A 20,639-nucleotide genomic window follows, 5' to 3' on the forward strand; every position below is an offset into this window, starting at 1 on the left:
AGCTGCAATTTCTAGAGTTGTCCTAAGTCAAACTTTTACAACTTTGACCAAATTTATAGAAAAAAATACTAAGATTTATAGTACCAAATTAATACCATTAAATTTATTATAGAATATATTTCGTAAGATACTTATTTTATGTCATACATATTGATACTCTTTCCTATAAAGTTGGTCAAAGTTAGAAAAGTTTGACTGGCACGAATTTTAGGAGTTGAAGCTTTCGGAGGAGTCGCGAGATTTAATATGACTGAGAATCTTAAAAAAGTTTTTGATTTTGAAGAAAAAACAAGGCGCCGGAGGCGGACGGGGCTGTAGTAGAGTGGAGTCAGTGAGGAGTCAGCTTTTGTTTGGTCAGTTGCGGCAGCATGCCATTTTCCCCATGGGAAAATCCTCTGATTCTTTCAGGTGCTGCCACCGGCCGCTGCATGTCCGTGTCCTCCTCTCCCTGCAATGTACCCTCTCAAGTTCCGGTGGGCAACAGCAATAGAGCTACTACTACCGATGAGCATGCATGTCAGCGACTCATCGTGCGTGGTCTGATGGTCCGGTCCAGTCCAGTCCAGTCCCAGTTCGCCATGCCACTCACACCTGACCCTGACCGATGAGCATGCGCTGCTGCGGCTACTGCTACTGTTGTATACTGCTGGGTGCCGGATCCAATCGATGGCTCAATCAGTCTGTCCGTCAGTCAGTCAGTCAGTCAGTCAGTCATCAGAAGCGCGGGTCAAGTCCTCATCCTCTTTACAGTGCCCCCACCCCACTCCCCCGTCTCCAGTGCAGTGCAGCAAGTACACTGCTGCTGCCCGAATCCGCATCGGGAGCCGCGGAGGCAGCCCTCCCGGCCCCCACCCTTCCGTCACAGACACCTACTCCTCCTCCTCCTCTTCTCGCTCGCCGTCGCATTTGCATTCGCATTCGCATTTGCTGGGCGCACCCGCACGCACCAGCACACCACTGAAACTGAAAGCCAGGAGGGGAGGGGCGGCCAGCCAGACGCGAGCGGAACCCAAGACGAAAAGGAAGCTAGCGGAAGCAGCGAAAAGCCCACGCCACCTTCCAATCCCCCACCCCGCATTCCCTTCTGGCCTTCCCCCACCCCCTCCTCCTCCTCCTCCCCTCCTCTCCTCCGCGTCCGCGTCTCATCTTTCCTCCCCCGCATCTCTCGCGGGCCGGCAGCCATTGCGGGGCTCCGGCATTGCGCCGGGCGGGGGCCGACAGCGACAGCGGCGGCGGCGCGTGGAGAGGCCGAGGCCGAGGCCGGTGGTCCAGCGGCGGCGGCGGCGGCGTCCCACTCCGACATGATGCTGCAGCGGCGCGTGGCGTCGGCGCCGGTGCCCGACTGGCTGGAGGCGCTGCTGGCCACGCGCTTCTTCCTCGCCTGCGCCGCGCACCCGGCGTCCCCGCGCAACGAGTGCAACATGTTCTGCCTCGACTGCAGGGGCGCACCGCCGCCGGCCTTCTGCTACTACTGCCGCGCCCACCGACACTCGTCCCACCGCGTCATCCAGGTCCGTGCCCTTTCTTCTTCTGCTTCCCCTCCCGCCTGTCGGCTGTTCGATTGGCAATGCGGCCGGCCCGGCGAGGATTAGATTAACCCGGCGGACACTTCTTTCCGTTTGTCCTGCAGATACGGCGGTCCTCCTACCACGACGTGGTCCGCGTGTCCGAGGTGGAGGACGTCCTCGACATCTCCGGCGTGCAGACCTACGTCATCAACAGCGCCAGGGTGCTCTTCCTCAACGAGCGTCCCCAGCCGCGCGGCGCCGGCGCCGCCGCGGGCAAGGCCGCCGCTTCCCCCTACAACTGCGAGATCTGCGGCCGCGCGCTGCTCGACCCCTTCCGCTTCTGCTCCCTCGGATGCAAGGTCGTCTTGCTTTTCTCCTCCTCCTCCTCCTCCTCCTCCTCCTTTCTTGCGGTTGCCGATTCTTCGTTCGTTCCGCCCACCAACCCACCCGCCCGCATTATTCTTATTCATCCATTGAATTCTTCCCCGATATAATGCCCCCGCAAGAACACCAAAAGATTGCGCCTTTCTTGACGCACCGACGATTTCTTGCTTTCTTTACTTGTTCTTGAAAGAAAAAAAAAAGAGAAATGAGTGGCAATGCCAACAAGGAATTGGCGTCCGTTGGGGTTCCGTTCGGTCACGTTTAATTCGCCGCCCTGCCTTACACCTTCCTTTGCATTGCTTTTAATTCGCGCAGTTGGTGGACACCAAGAGGAGCAACGGCCACTCTGCGGCGGCGGCGGCGGACACCGACGGCGGCGGCGCGGCCAATGGCAATGACGAGGCGGCGGAGGCCGCCGGCGGGAGCAAGAACGGCGGCCCGGCGGCGCGGCCGCAGGGACGCCGGCGGAAGGGGACCCCACACCGCGCGCCGTTCTGGTCCTGATGACCCACCGGCCCACCGGCCGGCAACAGCAACGGATGGATGGATCAATGGCGTCCGTCCGGAAGAGAGTTACTCCACTAGCGAGCATCAAGGCATGCAATTAATGGAGGCGATGATAGCGGAATGGAGGGGAGGGGACGATCGATCGCCGTCTCTCCGCCGACCGACCCCGCCATGCCTGCTCGCCCGGCTTCTTCATTCTCGGTTCGACTGTACTTATATATATACTTAGAAAAAAGAAAAGAAAAGAAAACAAAAGAAGACGAAGAAGAAAAAGATACACTGCATGCCCGCCCAACTAGAAAGGAACCAAGCAATGCAAGGAAGATATATACTAGATAAATAGATAGAAAAGCTAGCAGCAAAAGCTGATGAGCTCGATCGGCAGCCGCGCGCATCCCAACCACCGGAGGGAGCCGGCCCGGGGCCGCGCGCTCGTTGGACTGCAGTAAGCAACTTGTCTGTCCCCATCTCCCTCCCTCTCTCTCTCTCTCTCTTTCTTCACCACACCATGCCATGGCACCATTTGGTACGGTAGGTGTGCATGACATGCCTGATCATCTCCTCTCCTACTCACCAACTCATCATATTCATCATAGAGATGATGCGGCTGCTGCTAAACTTGGATTAATTAGCAGGAAATGGGTTTAGTTCTTTTTACATTGGTTGGTTGGTTGGTTGACAGTGATGAGTAGTACTGATGATCTTCTCTCTCTTTTTTTTTTCTACTGCTCATATATTATAGCAATGTACTACTCCTGTTGTTTTGGTTTTGCCGGTGCATGGAGACATTGCGTTGTCGATATATGCACAAAGTTATTCGTCAAGCATTGTGGGAAGGGAGGTGAGAATGGGATTGAAAATGCTGAGAAAGCGAGGCCAGATATAGGTAGAGCCAGGCCAGAGGCCAGCAGGGGTGTAGCAAGCAAGCAAGCAGAAGGGGATCCCAAAGGAAAACGAATGATTGTCTTTTTGCTTGTCTGCTGCCTGCCTGCCTGCCCAGCTACATACTCTACTGGATGGAAGGTGCATGCTTAGTTTCAGTTGCTAATTAAGCGCTAATAAACTAATAATGCTTGCTTATTAGCTTGCTAGGAGTATACTCCATATACTAATTGTTAGCTCAAGCATTAGCTACCCTCCTCACAAATAAAGCTTGTTTTCTAATTTTCTTATGCAACTAATATAACTTACACTCTACCTGTCGTTTTTTTTTTGGACTTAATTCTACCTGTCGTTGTTGTCCAACAAAACCTTCTGTTTCGTCTGTTTCTTCTTCTCTTTCTCTCATTTTGGAGCAAATGTGATGTGCCTTTCTGGATGGTATATGGAATAATGGAATGGAGTGGCCAGCCAAGGGATATATATAGTTAGGGCTAATATAAATATTGGGCCTGCATTATTGGGTATGTATAATGTGGGTAGTATCATACTATTTGTCTGCTTGTTTTTTATGATGACTCAACTACATCCAATCAGGATCGGTTTTGGATTAATTACCGGCCAAATGGTACTGGCACTACCATACCAGCAGCCCGGCCGGCCGGCCGGCAACAGTTAGTTGCTTCATTAACATTTTAGTTGGATTAATTACGATTAGGATGTGTCCTGTTAAACTGACATGTCATATCATATTTGCCCCTGTTATTATGCTAATGAGATTGGTCGTTGATCGAGCACGCATAATTTGGAGAAGATCATTAGGCAGGCAAATGAGTGATGTTTATAACATAGTAGTTGGGCTGGGTAAGCTGGGTTGGTGGGCTGGGCTTCTTGTTTGTCTCTCATGCATTAGGTGTTGCCAACCGTCGCCCCCACCACCTCCATGGCCCGCTAGTGGCACCCCACCACCCGTGGCTAGTGGAGGCCCATAAATAATTCAAGATAAGGGCTGGGCTATTTGTAACTTTTTAAGATAAGTTCCCGTCTCGTATTTAGAGAAGTCAAATAATCTCAACTTTAACCAAAAATATAAGTACTAATACTTGTAGTACCGCATGAATATCATTATGTCATATATGTTTACAGTTAACCTATTTGGAATACAAATTTTGATATTATTTTATCTAGTCAAAGTTAAGATTGATTGACGCATTAAAATGCAAGATGGAGACCTATCTTGGGATGGAAGGAGAACAGCACCCTCCACTGATCTCTTGACGATCGAGGACATGCGAATTTGTCATCATCTATCTAGTGCTAATTGGGAGTATATATAAGTGCCTTGGTGTGGTCCCTAGGTCCAACGTACAATAATGCACGCATGATGAATGAATTCAACATCACATCATGATGTGGATGGGATTGGGATTCCTCTTTTCTCAGCTCAGGACCGCCGCCGCTGGCCCATCATGGTCCAACTGCCAGTTCGTTCCTTCATGGCCCATAGGCTCCCCGTAATATAGAGAGAGAGAGATACAGCCCATGGGCCTTGTCGTCCTGCCTTAGAGAAAAACAGCCCATGGGCCACGGTCCAACTTTCAGTGTGCGTGTATGCGTGTTGCCTTCCAAATCAGACTGATTCTTCGTTTCACTGCTTTATACTCCCTCCGTCCCAAAAAGAGTGTCGTTTTAGAATTTCAGACCTTTTGTTTGATCATCCGTCTTATTCAAAAATTTTACATAAATATTATATATTTTGTTAAGACATATTTTATCATTAGAGATACTTTACTAATGATTTATTTATTTTATAATTTACATAAAATTTTTGAATAAGACGAATGGTCAAACACGATTTCTAAAAGTAAAAAACGTCAATTTTTTTGGGACGGAGGGAGTACTTAGTATGAATATATGAAAATCAAATCAAAGTTTCCAAAAAATCCAAATCATATACGGAGGGTCAACTATTTTTTTCCTTCACCAAACTCATCGAGTAATGAACTCAGAACTTCAGCATATCCAATTAATTTACTTTTTATATTATATTCATAATAATACTCACTTGCGACTTCGCCCCTAATAAGACAAACTCTCGATCGGTTGTCTGCATTGCATATCTGTCTCGACTCTGTATAATTTGATATTAAGTTTTTGTTTGGTACAACTCAACTTCACTAGTAAAGTTATTTTTTTAGTAAAGTTATTTTTTTTAGAAAATAGCTTTATGAGCAACTTTCTATATGAAGCTGAACTATTTTGGAAAAAATGTTTGGTAAAATAGCTTCACTAACTACTTCATGCATAGATGAGAGACAGAAATGAGGGAGAGCTGCAATAAGATACTTTTTTCAGCTTCATCTCAACTCATGTCTTTGTAAGAGGAGAAGAAAAACAGCTTCATCCATGAAGCTGTTTTAGAAATAAGTGTTTGGCAAAAAAAACAGCTTACAACAGCTCATGAAGCTATTATAAGCTATACCAAACAGGCCCTAATACATACATACAAATAAATAAATAAAATATATAAGGCCTTTTTTAGTTTTTTGGGTGAAAATTTTTTAGATATTGTAGCACTTTTGTTTGTATTTAGTAATTATTATCCAACCATGGACTAACTAGGCTCAAAAGATTCATTTCGCATATTATAGATAAATTGTCAATTAGTTATTTTTATCTATATTGAATGATTTATGCATGTGTCGCAAGATTCGATGTGATGAGAAATCTTAATTTTTTTTTAGATTTTGGGTGTAACTAAACAGAGCCTACATGGTTGGCAAAATTTTTGGATTTTGGGTACTGTAGCACTTTCATTTGTTTGTGACAAATATTATCCAATCATAAACTAATTAGGGTCAAAAGATTCATCTCGCGATTTACAGGTGTAATTAGTTTTTATTTTTGTTTAAATTTAACACTCTATACATGTGCCGCAAGATTCGATGTGACGGGGAATCTTGAATTTTTTTGAACTAAAGGCAATAAACATAGTGTTGACATGCATGCTGACTGTGCATGTACAGTTGACCCTCTCCGATTGTCAACCTTGCTTATGTATGTTGGTACATTGCACCCAGCTTGTAATTACTAATTCGAACGTTCATGAACTTCACGAGATGCATATATATATACACATCAAGACATCAGGTACGTCATGCTTTGGTTTATATTGATTGGGGCAATAATAATAATGATATATACTGTACAACCTAGCTAGCTATGCATGATAATGAATGAATCAATTAATTATTTTTAATAAGTAGGCGGTACAGAATTATTGTATACTCTACGTTAATTTGTGGCGTTGATGGGTGCACCCGTCCCCATCATCCTTGTACATATATGCATGCACAATAAGTTTGTCAACCCTGCTGGGCCGGGCCGGGGATGATCCATCATATATATCGTTACAAACAAAACTACACCGGAAAGAACTGTCCGCCCCGGGAATTGTATATATTGCGTTGTACGATAGTCAAATGCTATCATAATATCTGCATTGACGTCAACGGATAATAATAATTGTCTGTTTGTCTTTTTTATTGTGTTTCGAGATCGATTAGTCCAATGTTGCTGACCTAGCTAGCACTCAAGCCTAAGTCCAATGTTTGTTAATTAACATATATATAATTCTAACGTGTCGGCTTCTGCTTGGTTCCAGATCTCTACGTTTTAATATAAGGTGATGATGGTGTAGTAAATTTTGGTTTAGATAGAGTCTCCAAGAACACTTGGTCTTGTGATAAACTAACAAGGTGACTCAGTACAAATATCGCTGTTACGCTTGTTACAATATCCGTCTTTGGAGGCTGGAGTCCTTCCATATGGGCCCCCAAAGATCTGATAGGGACAATAGAGCTAGATTGAACCGAGTCCATATCTAGTTAAACCAGGTCTAAGCATTTGTCAGCTTCAGCCATGTGACACACTATTTAGGGTTGGTTTTCGTCCTTGGAATTTTGTCACTTTCACTACTGCATGATCTGGTAGCGAGCACCGGTCTCTGAATGGCACAAGATGAATGAGGGACTTTGGAACATGGAAAACAAATATAGGACTTAGGAGAACTTAACAGCATCGAGGATGATACAACCATAGGAAGTCTCCGATCTACCTTCTCTCTTGCGACAAAAGTATGGATCCTCTCTATGCAAATATATAGCCTTATAGACAATTTGTTCACAAAGTCTGAATCACCAAGCTCGCAATACTCTAAAGGTCAAGCTACTAGCTCTCATTCCTCTCTTAATAGTATGGTTAAAGATTACAAGCTAATAAAACCTATATACCCAAGTTTTTCTCAGAAAAACCTATCTACCCAAGTATCTTCTCCTTTGACATACTTGGCTCTAGAAAGGTCCTTTGCCTTCATTCCATGCCCTTTATCACATTGCATTCAAAACCGGGGGCTACATACCTCTCATGCATTGTGACCCAACTTCCAAAGTTCTCCTTCAAAACAAACATTAGTCAATTTGGTACCATTGTCATTAATCCCATAAACTTAATAATGCTTACATGGGCCCGAGAGGGTGAGGGGGTTACACCTATAAGGGTGACTCACCTGTGTTGAGTCAACATCAACTTTCTGATGACCTGGCATCGTCTCACTAAAACTTGTAGCATCAGAGACTACATGGCTTGGTTCATTGGTCATGGTTGATTAGGGTTTAATGTGGCAGTTGACCTCATAGATGGCCCAACTGGTAGTTTTCTAGGCAAAACCACATAGGAGGTAGAAATAGGGCTTGGCTTATAAGGGAAATGGGATCTTCAACTGTTGTCAAGTCTTAAATGCAAGGCATCATCTAAGAAAGTTGACTAAGGATAAAAATTGGCTATGAAAAGATGACTCCAGGGACACCATGCCAATGGCTCCAACATGGGAATAGGTGGCCACAGTGTCCCTAATGGTTTCTATAGTGATAGGTGTAATGGAGGCATTGACAGACAATTAGTGGTGCTCAAATCAAGGGCACTATTAGGTTACCCAAGGTGCTCCCTGGGGACCGCTAAGTACAATTGCTATCTGCATTGTAAATTGTAGTATACCTTGATTCCTAGGGACATAATTATACTTCATGTGTTTGCACCCAATATAAATGTATGTCTCAAGCCTCCTGAGTGGAGCATGAGTTCCTAATTCTTGCACGCACGTACATCTCACTCGACCATGACTTGTTGCCTATCCCTAAGATTGAGTTTTCACCTACAGAGGCTCTCCCTATACTTGTTGACACACCATTATTTGCACCTACATCCACTAAGATTGGTGTTGTGTGTTTTTCTCCTTTTTCAATTGACTAACACAGTAATTTCAATGAACATTAGGCTAACATGATGTCTTTTTTATAGTCAATAGTATTTTCAGTTGTAACATTTCTCATTTTTTATGGAAGGCAAAAGTCAAAGTACCATGGAATAGGTGCACATTCATTTTTCTTGTGCCAGATAATGGATGTATCTATGTAGTTCTTTGGAGTGATTTGATTTGGTTGAAATCAACCACCTTTTGTTTCCTACCTTTGACTTGTAAAGATACCTTAATTTATGGAGTAGATGGCGATACCCATGCACCATCCTTGATTATTGTTAATATTTTTTTGTGGGGTGATGATGACCTAGCTAGCAAGATATTGTGAGACTATGATGTATATATATATATATATATGAGGAACTCACTCCATTCACCGGATTGTAAAGATCACAATAGTAGCTGAATAGGGAGACGCATATATCAACAAATAAACAAAGTTGCAACCTAAGTGTAGCCATTTGGTTAGGTTGTTTGTGGTCAACATGCATGCTTATCTGTGTTTAGGTATTAGGATTGGCATGAGAACTCGTTTTTTTTCTAAATTTATTCTAGAAATAAACAATACTATTCATTTGGTGATAGGCGATATGCCTTTAGATGAGCTAAGATATGCAAGTCTGTGTTGATAGGTGAGTTTGTGTACGGCGAGGAATCTCTCCATTTCCATTAAAAAATCAACAGAAATACCATTTGGATACAACATATGCAGAAAAGAGCAGAAGAACAAACTACTTATTATTACTCTACGAAACATACCCACACCACCGCTGTACGAAGACAGCCACAGATCAAAAAGCAAATGAATAAAGTTGACATAGTTGCACTATATGTTTAAAAAAACAAATAAACACACAGTTGCATAGCCACACAAACTACAATACATGTGGATTAGATATTTTGAATAAATGTTCTTCCTCCGTCGTAGAAAAATTGCAATTCTAAGGCTGTGGAGAAGAACCAAGGTAGTTGGCAAATAACAAGAATACCCCTACAAACTGACAATCTTTCAGTTCTACTTTGTAATGTGTGGAGGAGAGACCATCCGTGTTTTGTGCATAAGGTTTTTTGTCATTTTTGGGTGCTTTTTTATGTGATGAAACATGGATACGGTCGAGCAATGGATTCATGAATGGGTCCCTTATAGGCCTGCTACCCTACCATGTGTTACCTATATGAATGTTTTTGTCTAGGACAAAATTTAAGTTATAGCTAGAATAGCGGTCTTTTTGGGACATATGTATGCATGTCGGCAAGCAGCACGTGCGTTATGCGTCTGTTGCATGCATGTTGACACTTGAAATAGCTAGTAAAAACAAACAAGCTTGATGTTTGTCGAACTATATACGTACTAGGTCAGTCTCACACTGTGCTCGATCGATCGCTAATAAGGACATAGTATATATATACATACAGACCACTCCGATCACATTATATACGGAACACAATATTTCTCAATATATATAGTACACAGTTGGGTACGTACGCGTGTGTTATACTCGATTGACCTCAATCGTTGATCATATATATATATATATATATATATATATATAATAACTTATCTAGCCGAGAACCAACAATAATGCAAGTCAAACGGACGCTGGAATACATCGATCATACTACGACGCGATGCAATGCAATCGATCGATGGAACGATCTGACCGGTCAAGGCTTAGCTTGTATGCACGCGTTGACCTTGAATACAATCAAGGGCAGAACTAATTAAAACAAGTCCACAGCAGGCTTGTGCACTGTGCGCTGAACTAGTTAATTAATTTTATTCTGTCATGAGATTAATAAGCAACAACGACGACGACGAAAACTCTGCATGGTGCAGCTGCTAGCTAGACGCATGCAGCAGCAGCTGGCACTGGCAGCTTCCTTGACTGGAGGAAGGTCTTGTTCTTGCCGTCGGCGGACGCGAGGTAGGCGAGGAACGTGGCGAAGTCGGTGTCCATGTACCGCCGCGGGTTGCCGGCCTGTTCGTCCACCAGCTCCGGCGCCGGCCCGATCACCCTCTCCGCCGGCAAGCTGTGGAACGACGCCACCGAGATCCGCGGCCGCGTCGAGTTCACGCGCACCCGGTGCAGCACGCTCTTGTACCGCCCGTTGCTGTAGATCTGCACCCATCACATCATGCAACAACAATTTTATTTCCTCCATTATTCAGACATGAATATGATGCAGGGTCAACTTTTTGGCGCGCGTTTGACTAGTCTTAATGGATTTGACTATATCGGCTCAAAAAGTCAAACCTGAAGCAGCAGATTGCGAGGTTATTATCCTTTTATTAATTATAAGGTCAATATCAGTTTCAAGGCCAAGTGATATGATTGGCTAACTAGGTAGCTTCAATGATCCATATGCTGTCAACAGCAACTAGCGACTGATGCATGTTAATGCAGTTGCCGGTCGTCATCATCGATCATGTCGTCGTCGTGCACTACTGTCACAAAGCTAGCAAAACCGTACGACTACAAGAGCCAGTACGTACGTACCTATACTACTCCGAATACGTACACTACTGTCATAAGCTACCGGTGGCACGTCGTATATATACTTACGTACGTACGTACCTCTAGGTGGTCGCCGACGTTGACGACGAAGGATCCCGGGACGGGGTCGACGGTGAGCCAGCGGCCGTCGTGCATGACCTGAAGCCCCTCCACGTGGTCCTGCAGGACGAAGGTGAAGAGGCCGTAGTCCGAGTGCGGCGGCATCCCCAGCGTGAGGTCCGGCTGCGGGCACGCCGGGTAGCAGTTCACCGTCATCATGTGCGACGACGCCGCCGCCAGCTCCCCGAGCACGCCTCCGCCGGCGGGGATGCCCAGGGCCTCCAGCGCCGCGGCCATGACCTCCATGAACAGCGCGTGGCTCGCCGTGGCGTACCTGGTGGCGACGTCCCTGAGGTCCGGCGGCTGCTGCGGCCACCGCGGGACCACCTCGCGCAGCGGCTGGCAGACGAGCTTGAGGAAGTCCCGCCAGCAGAGCACGGCGTCCTTGGCCTGGTTGAAGCTGGTCCCGTACCGCACCGGCGCACGCACGTCCGCCGACATGTGCCGCGCCCGCTCCGGCAGCGGCAGCTCGAAGAACCGCCGCGCCACGTCCAGCATCCCGCCGCTCACCTCGCTCCCGAACCCGTGGTTCACCACCTGCACAACCAGCACCAGCACGACGACGATACGATCAGCTGCTGCTCTGCTGCTGGTGGGCAGTCAATAGTATTGTTTGGTTGATGATTTGTTGCGAGAAAAAAACATTGTTGAATGTCTGACGAATTTGACGTATAAGCTCAAGCGAACAAGCTGACGTCACGCGTACACGCATGCAGCTACCTCGTATGTACGTATACGTGTACGGCGTACCTGAAAGAAGCCGTAGTCGCGGCAGGCGGCGTCGAGGGTGGCCAGGACGGCGGAGCGGTGGGAGGGGTCGCGGAGGCCGGCGAGGTCGACGACAGGGAGCTTGACCCTGCCGACGGCGACGCCTGCCGCCGCCGGGATCGTCGACGAGGGGGAAATAAGGACGGTGGCGGCGCCGGGGCGGTCGGACGCGGGCAGGACGTACCTGTCGGGCAGCCTGGTAATGCCGCTGTCGGAGAGGTGCCTGACGCCTTTCATCAGGCAGGCGCCGTAGTCGTAGGAGGACTCCTGCTCATGGTCATGGCCGTCGTCGTCCTCTCTCATCGTGGCTGCTGCTGCTCCTGCTCCTGCTTGCTGCAGCTGGGCGTTGGCCAAGTCGACGATCGCCATTGGCGCCGCCGCAACCAAGCTCGTATAACTAGCTTATTTAGCTAGGTGACGCGTAGTAGCTTGCACTACTACACACTTGTTCACACACCTGGTGGTGAGTGTGTGTACAGTAGCCTAGCGAGCTATAGCTAGTGTTGGAATTGGAATCGATCGTGAGCTGTGGAAGATTAATTACAATTGGTGCGGTATGTAGTGCGGATGGGCAGAGAGGGGCCGGAGCTGCGGCTATTTATAGGAGAAAGAAGACGCGCGCGATGCCGATGCCCTCTGAAACCGGACATGGTTTGGCTTCAACTCTGAGCTGTGGAGACAGCGGTTTTTTTGGCACCAGGTCTCCGGGTAATTTTAATTTGTTGTTTATTTATCATTTATTATTACTTATATATATATATATATATATATATATATATATATATATATATATATATATATATATATATATATATATATCATATTACATGCCTTCTCACCAGTTGACTAGTCAAATTGATCATTGTTCGCTCACGAGCACTACAAACCAACCACAGGCTCTTGTAAAAAAAAAAAAACAACAACCACAACCTGACAAGCCAGTCCACTTCAATCCAACTGCATATGCCACACCTGTTTAGTTCCGAAAACTGAAAAGTTTTCGGAACTGTAGCACTTTCGTTTTTATTTGACAAACATTATTTAATCATGGAGTAACTAGGCTTAAAAGATTCATCTCGTGATTTACAGATAAACTGTGCAATTAGTTTTTATTTTTGTCTATATTTAATACTCCATGCATGTGGCGTAAGATTCGATGTGACAGGAAATCTTGAAAAGATTTTGATTTTTGAGGTGAACTAAACAAGTCCCTAGCGAAACACAGGCTACAGCAGTAGCTACCTGCCACGTCAGACGGGTGACACGTGGATACGTCTGCGTGCGCCTTTCGCTCACTCCGTTGCTTTGCAATGATGTGATTGTGATGTCGTCACAAGTACAGTATTGTAAACAGAGAGGACTTGAGTACATATAGAAAATATAATCTGGAGGAGTAGACCTTGTGTATATGGGCGTACGTACTAGTCTATATATATATATATATAGATAACGAAGAAATATCTGCCAAAATTTACTCAATTATTATGTGGGAAACTATTTTGTCACAAGCTAGCTTGTTGCTTACTTCTCGTGCAACTCCTTCCTAGTTGCTTGCTTTTGTACGCCTCTCGTCATGATGATCTCAAATCGTGTAGTTCTTTATGAAACCCTTTCCTACTGAGTATGATCTTATCGTATTTGGATCCTGTCGTACTAGATGGTTTCGACAATCACAACAGGGACAATATATATCTGTTGTCTGATTAATCAAAGCGTATCTCCTGATATAAAAGAATCATGTGTTAACACCCTAACTAGACCTTCATGCTAAAGTTCTCTTTTCTTCAAGAAGGTGAATGGTAAGTGTGAAGTAACAGTAATTAATTCCATTATAAACTAACCATGAATTAGGTATAAATAAAAAATAAGTATGAGGATGCTATTTTTCGAAACTATCGGTAGGAAATCTGCCCACCTTCTATTGATAAAGGAGGATTAAAAAACATTTACAGAAATTACATAGGCTGAGCAAAGATAGAAAGATAATGATGAATTAATTCAAAGGCTTGACCTCTCTCAAATGTTTCACCCATATTATTAGGAGATTATAAAACTCTTGAACTTTTCATAAATCATATCATCAATGTCCTAAAGCCCAATCAAGGTACAATAATTCAGTTGCTGGTGCCCTCAAACACACACAATTGAGATTTAACTTTTGGTTTGGTTTGACACATCTAGTGTCTGGCTATATAGCCCAAAGGATTTTTGTTGTATATATTGTTCAACAATGGTATTTAAGGGTATTTAATGAATGAAAAATATCATGACTGTAATTATGGGTATATGCACATATAATTTGGCACGATTTTTTTTCTAATGAACGACTAATAAGATTACAATAACACTATTTATCACTGCTATCTACTTTGTCCTATTGTAAATGTAGGTAAGTTTTTACTTGTTTTTATACAAGGTCAAATGACCTTTTCTCGAATGTAAGTCAAATGACCTTGTTTCCCTTTATTCATCATACATTGATGGAGAAATGTGGCATATTTGTTTGTAAGAATATTCATCATACACCTAGCTGCATTTATTATACATAATGACCTTTATTCATCAAATGACCTTGTTGCCCTTTATTTATCATACATTAATGACTGCATTTATTAAGCAAAGAAAAATGAGGAAGAAAATATAAAAACACCTAGCTCTGACTTATAAAATGACTTCACTTAGAGAGTAATTGGCATAAGATTGCTAGAAATGACCTACTCCCTTTGTCCGCATTATGACTTCTAAAATCTTACACTGAAATATAATGCACTTAATGTGGTGTCCATATCTAGATTTAACAAAGTTTGATACAAAAGGAAACCGTAATTTGAGGAGAAACACCTTACTTGTGTTTAATCTATGGGTACATGCGTCATTCAGGTATTATCTTAGATTGTCTTAAAATGTTTAGAATAAATTGTATTACAAGACAGAGGGATCAAGTATGTTTAAACCGGAGGTGAGGGATCTTGGAGTACATGCCTGACCCCTAAAAGTATAAGCAACTAATAAAACTTGGAGATGCCATCATGGGACCGGAAGGCTTAATAATTGGACATTTCTTGTTCTGCTGTACATACATAGTTAAAAGGATATGGCGGATATTCAGAGGCGAAAACAAGGGGACCATTATCTTTGTGCAAGCCCGTGCTCGTACTATCATATGAGGAACCACTGTTGGCACCATCTTGACGGCCAGCACCCAAGATCGAGAGGAGCTGCCAATATAGTTATGCATGATGAGCAAACTTATATAATGAAGCCATATCAGGTTGCAAGCTCATCCACGTCGTGTCCATCGTATACTACACGGTGCTAGGTGAGATAATACAAGCAAAGAAGTGATCTGATCCCATGTTATTTTCAGGAGAAAAGAATGTCCATATGGATATATATAGAGACTAGAGAGGAAAAAGGAGAGACGTCGTACGTCGTAGGCCTACAAACTAGAGACAAGTTGCTGTGTAGAGATGCATGTTGTCATTATTTGTACTGTAGTGTATATATATATATGTTTTCGATGCTGTGGCAGTGGCCGTATATATGAGATCTACTGGACACGAGAGAGGATTGCTGTACAATGAACATAGGAGTACATATATATGATCCGAGATACGAGCAGCTACCTGCCATGCATGCATGTTGGAGCTACTAGGTACAGTAGCTAGCTTAATTAGGGGGTTAGTCACCCCCCAAAAAAAAGCTACTAGTAGGGTTTGTTCAATTATTGTGCAAGCAAAGTCCGGCCCCGGGCATCTGGGCAAGCTTCCTTTCTGCCTTCGCTTGCATTGCTTTAGTCTGTCTGCTTCGAGAGAGAATCCGAATACCTGCTCTCCATATCCATCAAAACATGCATGGTCTGCAGGAGGAAGAGAATATATATCATCTGCAGATCGTCGTCAATCGATCGGTCGAGCTGCATGCGATCGACACATATATACTACACTAGCCGCCGGCCGGTCTTATCGAACATATTTACTCGCCGTCCCGTGTGTATATATTCCGATATATCCCGGTGGCGATTTGGTCGGGTCATCCTGGGAATATTATTGCAGCTACCATGCATACCATACCCAAGAGTGCTTGGTTTACCTGGCGCCAGCGAGTAGTGGCGACGATGCCGGCCAGCCTCTGATGGAAACCACGCTGTTCCCCGATCGACGAACCCTGCAGGATCTTGGCCGGGTATATATCGATCGATCTCACCTCATCCCTTGCCTGTTCATCATATCTATCTAGCTAGCTAGCTTGCGCATGCGTACGTAAGGGAACATTATTAACGCGTGACAACAGGTCGTGCAGTGTGCGATAGATTCCTGTATTTGACGCCAGAATAAAGAGGAATCAGCGAGGTGGCGATGCCTCTACTACTGGAAATCACATTGTATCCGATCGACGAACCCAGGATATATCTTCTTTGGCATCGATGTCAACTCATTCCTTTCTTGCCTATTCATCATATCTCTAGCTTGGGTAAGGGAAGCGTTAATGCGTGACGAATCGTGTGATTGTGTGAATCGTGCCACACAGCACCCTCTCTCTCTCTCTCTGTGTGTGTTGCCCTCGCACTTCCACCGATGATTGGTGGCTCCCACCAAATCACTCGCTTCCTCCCACCTCCCGCTATAGGCCTATAGCTGCCTCGACCCTTCTCTCCCCTAATCATGGAGACTCCCTTACTATTCTGCGCTACGACAACCCTAGCTATGACAACAACCTCGCCATCTTGTTACACCGCCAAGTCGTCGTGGTCCATCGTTGTATTGTGATTGATACCACTAAACCCCCTTCTAGGTCCGCCGATGAATGGAAACCCTAATCCCCACCCCTAAGACCACTTAGGCATAGGTTGCACATTATAAGCGCGAAGCTCGATCAACCAACAAACACTCATTAGAGTTTCCAATTGCACAATGTGTACGTAGTATTGGTACTAGGGAACTAAATCAAGTGACCACCCAGGAGAAAATAGGTAAATTGTTTAGGGTTTTACTCCCTTCATTATAAGTAGTAAGTTGTTTTCGGCTTATTTACGTACATGGATTTTTCCGTATGTATATTATATGTATAGATACATATTAAAAACTATATAAATCTAGAAATGCCAAAACAACTTCGATTTCAAACAACTTCGATTTCAAACAAAGAGAGTATTTGATTTCTCAGTAGATAAACTAAAGCAACTAACCGGCAAGATGTAGGCTTATGTTTATTTAGTATGCTCTACTTAACTAGTCTAATAAGCTATTATATGAAAAGTAAAATCACACAATCAGAACACTTGCACAAACATAAATATGATAAGTAAAGAGCTCTAGGATGAAAGTGGATAGGATTGGAGTGGATAATGCCTTCTTCATATTTTAATCCATTACCTTTTGTTAGATTCATAGCGCAATATGGATCAGAAATGGTACAGGGCGGAGCTATAGTTTGGAGAATTGAAAGAAAAATTAAAACACACACATGAACAGTAAATAATATGTTTTCCCTCCGCCCAAAAAGATTTTTTGAAAGTGTAAAGATTATATTGCTAATAAACATAGTACAGACATGGGTCGAATATCATCACTCCATTCAAGGTTTTGGAGTACCTGTTGCACTTGCACATCATTGCATTGGAGAGAATGAGCCAGTGCTTCACAGAGTAAAGTCAAGACCATAGAGTTAGCTCGTCAAGCTGGCCTGTTTAGCAAGTTTATTAGCCACTTTATTTGTCTCCTTTTTTATCTTGCTTTTCGTATCCAGCTTGTTACCTCCATTTTCTTTTACCAGCAAAGTGGCGTAATGTGTGAATCTTAATCCAAAACACAAACAACATTGACTTTATACTTATATCAGTAGAGTATTTGCAAAATAAAGAATAGAGAATAGCATGACCTTTTTTTTAGATTAATAAAGTGTGTAATCGTTCATCAAAAAATAAAGTGTGTACTCCATCAGTTCCAAACTATAGATCACTTTGGTTTTGTCTCAAGTATACTTTTACTGATTTTGAACATGATTTTATAAAAACAATATATTATCATCACAAGTTCAAATTATGCATTATCAAGACATAATTTATAGAGAATTATATTTAATAAAACTAGCTAGTTTGATGTTGTAAATGTTTTGTATAATCTCGATTAAAGTTTGAGGAAAGCTTGACTTAGAGTAAATTTAAAATGGGCTATAATTTAGAACACAGAAGAAGTATGGTACAATTTTATATATTACGAAAACCACACAACTGAGGAGAACCTGTGTTGTAAGTGCAGTGGTCTTTTTTTTCTTGTCGACAACGTGCAAAGCACATTTTTAAGAAGTGATCTTTCAATCGTGGCCATTCTTTCCTATGAAGCATGCATATACTCTATCATAACGAGATCTTGTTTTGATTGTGTTCTTTTTGATGGTCTATGCGTATGTGTCTGTCGTCTCTCTGTTACACACACATGGAAGTTGGAAAAAGGCGCATCATTGAGCTATAGCAATATAAATCTAAGGGCATATTTGACTGATCTCCATCGACCTTGGCCAAACGCGACAAGTGTCCCTAAGACAGATGCCAAAGCTGTGCAGCTACGTAGCTAGTGTACGGCGGAAAAGCCATTTCAATGCTACCGTGTCCGACAAAAATAAAGCTATATATACCTGTGTGCGGTGGCCGTGCGATGCCTTTGCGATCGAAGAATATGAAGCATCATGTCAGCGTATACACGTGTCCACACACATATATACATATCTGCTCATGGAACAATCACAAGTACTGGGCTACTGGCTAGACGTGAGCATGCTTTTCTATTTTAAGTTCTCGGCCTTCTAATCTAGTCTTGAACGCATGCTTTCGGTGACGACCGACTTTTGCATGTATATAAAAAGATCAATTAATTTGCATTGTGGCCAACAGAGATACTAAGAGCATATGTAGGGATATAGATATTGATCATACATCTAGTAAAAAAAAGCTCTATAGCGACGGTAATGTCTAATTTATATAGGCGGTTTCAGTTATCGAACGCCAGAAGCACACATTCAAAATCGGTCCAGACATACGAGGATCAACACACATTCAAAATTGGTCCAGACAATGAAGAATGACAGGGAAAGTCACGTGAAGAAGCTCAGAAGCATGTAGAGGAAATAAAGGACTTTGAAGCCAAATACGTCGTCTGCCTAGGCACGCAATGCTTTAGTATCAACACAGGAAATCTATAGTGGCTCCGTACAACTTTGGGTAAGTGTGAGTTTGTATACATCAAATTAATAATTTCAATACACATGCAGCACAAATTTGATTCATGCAGGGACCACTGGATCTGCTTTATCATTCATCACAGGGATGGAACGGTGCTGATCCTAGACTCCGCAGATTATGAGCCTTCAACTTATACAACATTCATGACCACCTTAGAGCAGTAAGCCGAGATGTTCATGCATACTTTTATCTACGGAGTGAGCGGTTGAGCAGCAGCTCGGGTGAACGTAGGCCTCCAGCCGGGGTGCCCATGTCGTGGGCGTGGTCAGTGGGTCTGAGAGTCGACGATGCTGCTGGCGTTGGTGTCGCGTGCGATGTTGGCGTGCAAGCCGGCTGGTATTGCCCTGCCTTAAGTGGGCAGAGCACCTCTCCCACTTGCAGGGCCAGGCAGAGATCGTCCTGTTGGCCACCGTCCCAGTCTGTGGGATAGTCACAGTAGGGGTGGTTGTTCCCGTGGCGCGGGTCGGAGGAGTCTAAATCACAGTCAGAATTGCGGCGCGGCGTGGGGCAGTAGCGGTCATCATCGTCCCAGCCTCCACGATCCCCAGCATGGTCCTGCTCATCAGCGTTATCGTCATCGCCGGGCGGCTCATCGCCCGGCAGCTCGAGGTTCTGATATGCCACGGCGCGTACGCGGACGAGGTAGTGCAGGCCTCGTCACACAACATTTTCCGTCGGCTCCGAAGACCGAATGTCAGGCTCCGGGATATACAACAACTTTTTAGGTTCGATGAGTTGCGGGTGCCAACACCAAGCGGAAACAAAGTACTCTCGATCATCCTCCAAGGGCCGGTCCCTGAGGTTGGTAAGCTCAACTTCGGCGCAGCAGCGACCTAACACCCGCTGTGCAGTGTCGGTGTCCCTCGCGTGTGCCGGCACATTGCGGAGCGCGATCACGACACGATAGTGGAATGCGCCGACCACAACAGCAGACACCCTGGTCTAGGGCCGCCATCTGAGGGGCATGAGGGCTCCCCAAGGCCTGGAAGACAGGACACGGTCTCTGTCCTCCCGGCGGGAGAAGCGGACGAGGAAGTCCTCGGCCTCGTGCACCTTGATGTCCACATCCTCAGCGTTGATCTGGAAGCGGGCGAAGAGGGCGTCCTGGATCATTGCTGTGGAGACGAAGGGCTGGTTGCCCGTGATTGTGGCGACAAGTGCCAGGTGGGAGAGGTTGTCTTCTGAATTCTAGATCGCCGGCGTCCGTGGGACAACCACCAGGGACGCCCTGATTGCGCCTGCAGCCACCGCGGCGGCTGTGGCGGCGGCGCCATCCACCATGGGTCTCTCTTCTGGACCACCCCTCCCGAGCGGCGTCGGTGGTGGAACGGTCGCTGACGGGGCGGGCGGTGGAGGCGGCGGTGGCGGTGGAGGTGGGGGTGGTGGTGGCGGCGTCGGTGGTGGTGGAGGTTGTGGTGCAC

General features: G+C 44.8%; 2 protein-coding genes across 2 annotated transcripts; one reads left to right on the forward strand and one right to left on the reverse strand.

Annotated features, from left to right (window-relative positions):
• LOC8056937 lies at positions 834 to 3,124 on the forward strand. Its single transcript, XM_002444540.2, has 3 exons — positions 834 to 1,511; positions 1,631 to 1,867; positions 2,208 to 3,124. Exons 1-3 carry the CDS (start codon positions 1,302 to 1,304, stop codon positions 2,394 to 2,396), a joined length of 636 nt encoding a protein of 211 aa, XP_002444585.2. The 5' UTR covers positions 834 to 1,301; the 3' UTR covers positions 2,397 to 3,124.
• Positions 10,179 to 12,539, reverse strand: LOC8057811 (protein DMR6-LIKE OXYGENASE 2). Its single transcript, XM_002445630.2, has 3 exons — positions 11,961 to 12,539; positions 11,172 to 11,747; positions 10,179 to 10,715 (listed from the first exon to the last, which is right to left on the reverse strand). Exons 1-3 carry the CDS (start codon positions 12,345 to 12,347, stop codon positions 10,440 to 10,442), a joined length of 1,239 nt encoding a protein of 412 aa, XP_002445675.1. The 5' UTR covers positions 12,348 to 12,539; the 3' UTR covers positions 10,179 to 10,439.

Source organism: Sorghum bicolor, chromosome 7 (genome assembly GCF_000003195.3).
Source record: "Sorghum bicolor cultivar BTx623 chromosome 7, Sorghum_bicolor_NCBIv3, whole genome shotgun sequence".
In the NCBI taxonomy this organism is placed as follows: Eukaryota; Viridiplantae; Streptophyta; class Magnoliopsida; order Poales; family Poaceae; genus Sorghum; species Sorghum bicolor.

What these genes read in the sequence shown, in the direction of transcription:
- LOC8057811 (XM_002445630.2), bottom strand. Translation starts at nt 12,347, where the DNA reads ATGGCGATCGTCGACTTGGCCAACGCCCAGCTGCAGCAAGCAGGAGCA. An exon ending in GCGACTACGGCTTCTTTCAG is followed by an intron (nt 11,748 to 11,960) that starts GTACGCCGTACA and finishes CTGGTTGTGCAG; the next exon opens with GTGGTGAACCACGGGTTCGG. An exon ending in ACGTCGGCGACCACCTAGAG is followed by an intron (nt 10,716 to 11,171) that starts GTACGTACGTAC and finishes TGATGGGTGCAG; the next exon opens with ATCTACAGCAACGGGCGGTA.
- LOC8056937 (XM_002444540.2), top strand. Translation starts at nt 1,302, where the DNA reads ATGATGCTGCAGCGGCGCGTGGCGTCGGCGCCGGTGCCCGACTGGCTG. An exon ending in CGTCCCACCGCGTCATCCAG is followed by an intron (nt 1,512 to 1,630) that starts GTCCGTGCCCTT and finishes TTTGTCCTGCAG; the next exon opens with ATACGGCGGTCCTCCTACCA. An exon ending in TCTGCTCCCTCGGATGCAAG is followed by an intron (nt 1,868 to 2,207) that starts GTCGTCTTGCTT and finishes TAATTCGCGCAG; the next exon opens with TTGGTGGACACCAAGAGGAG.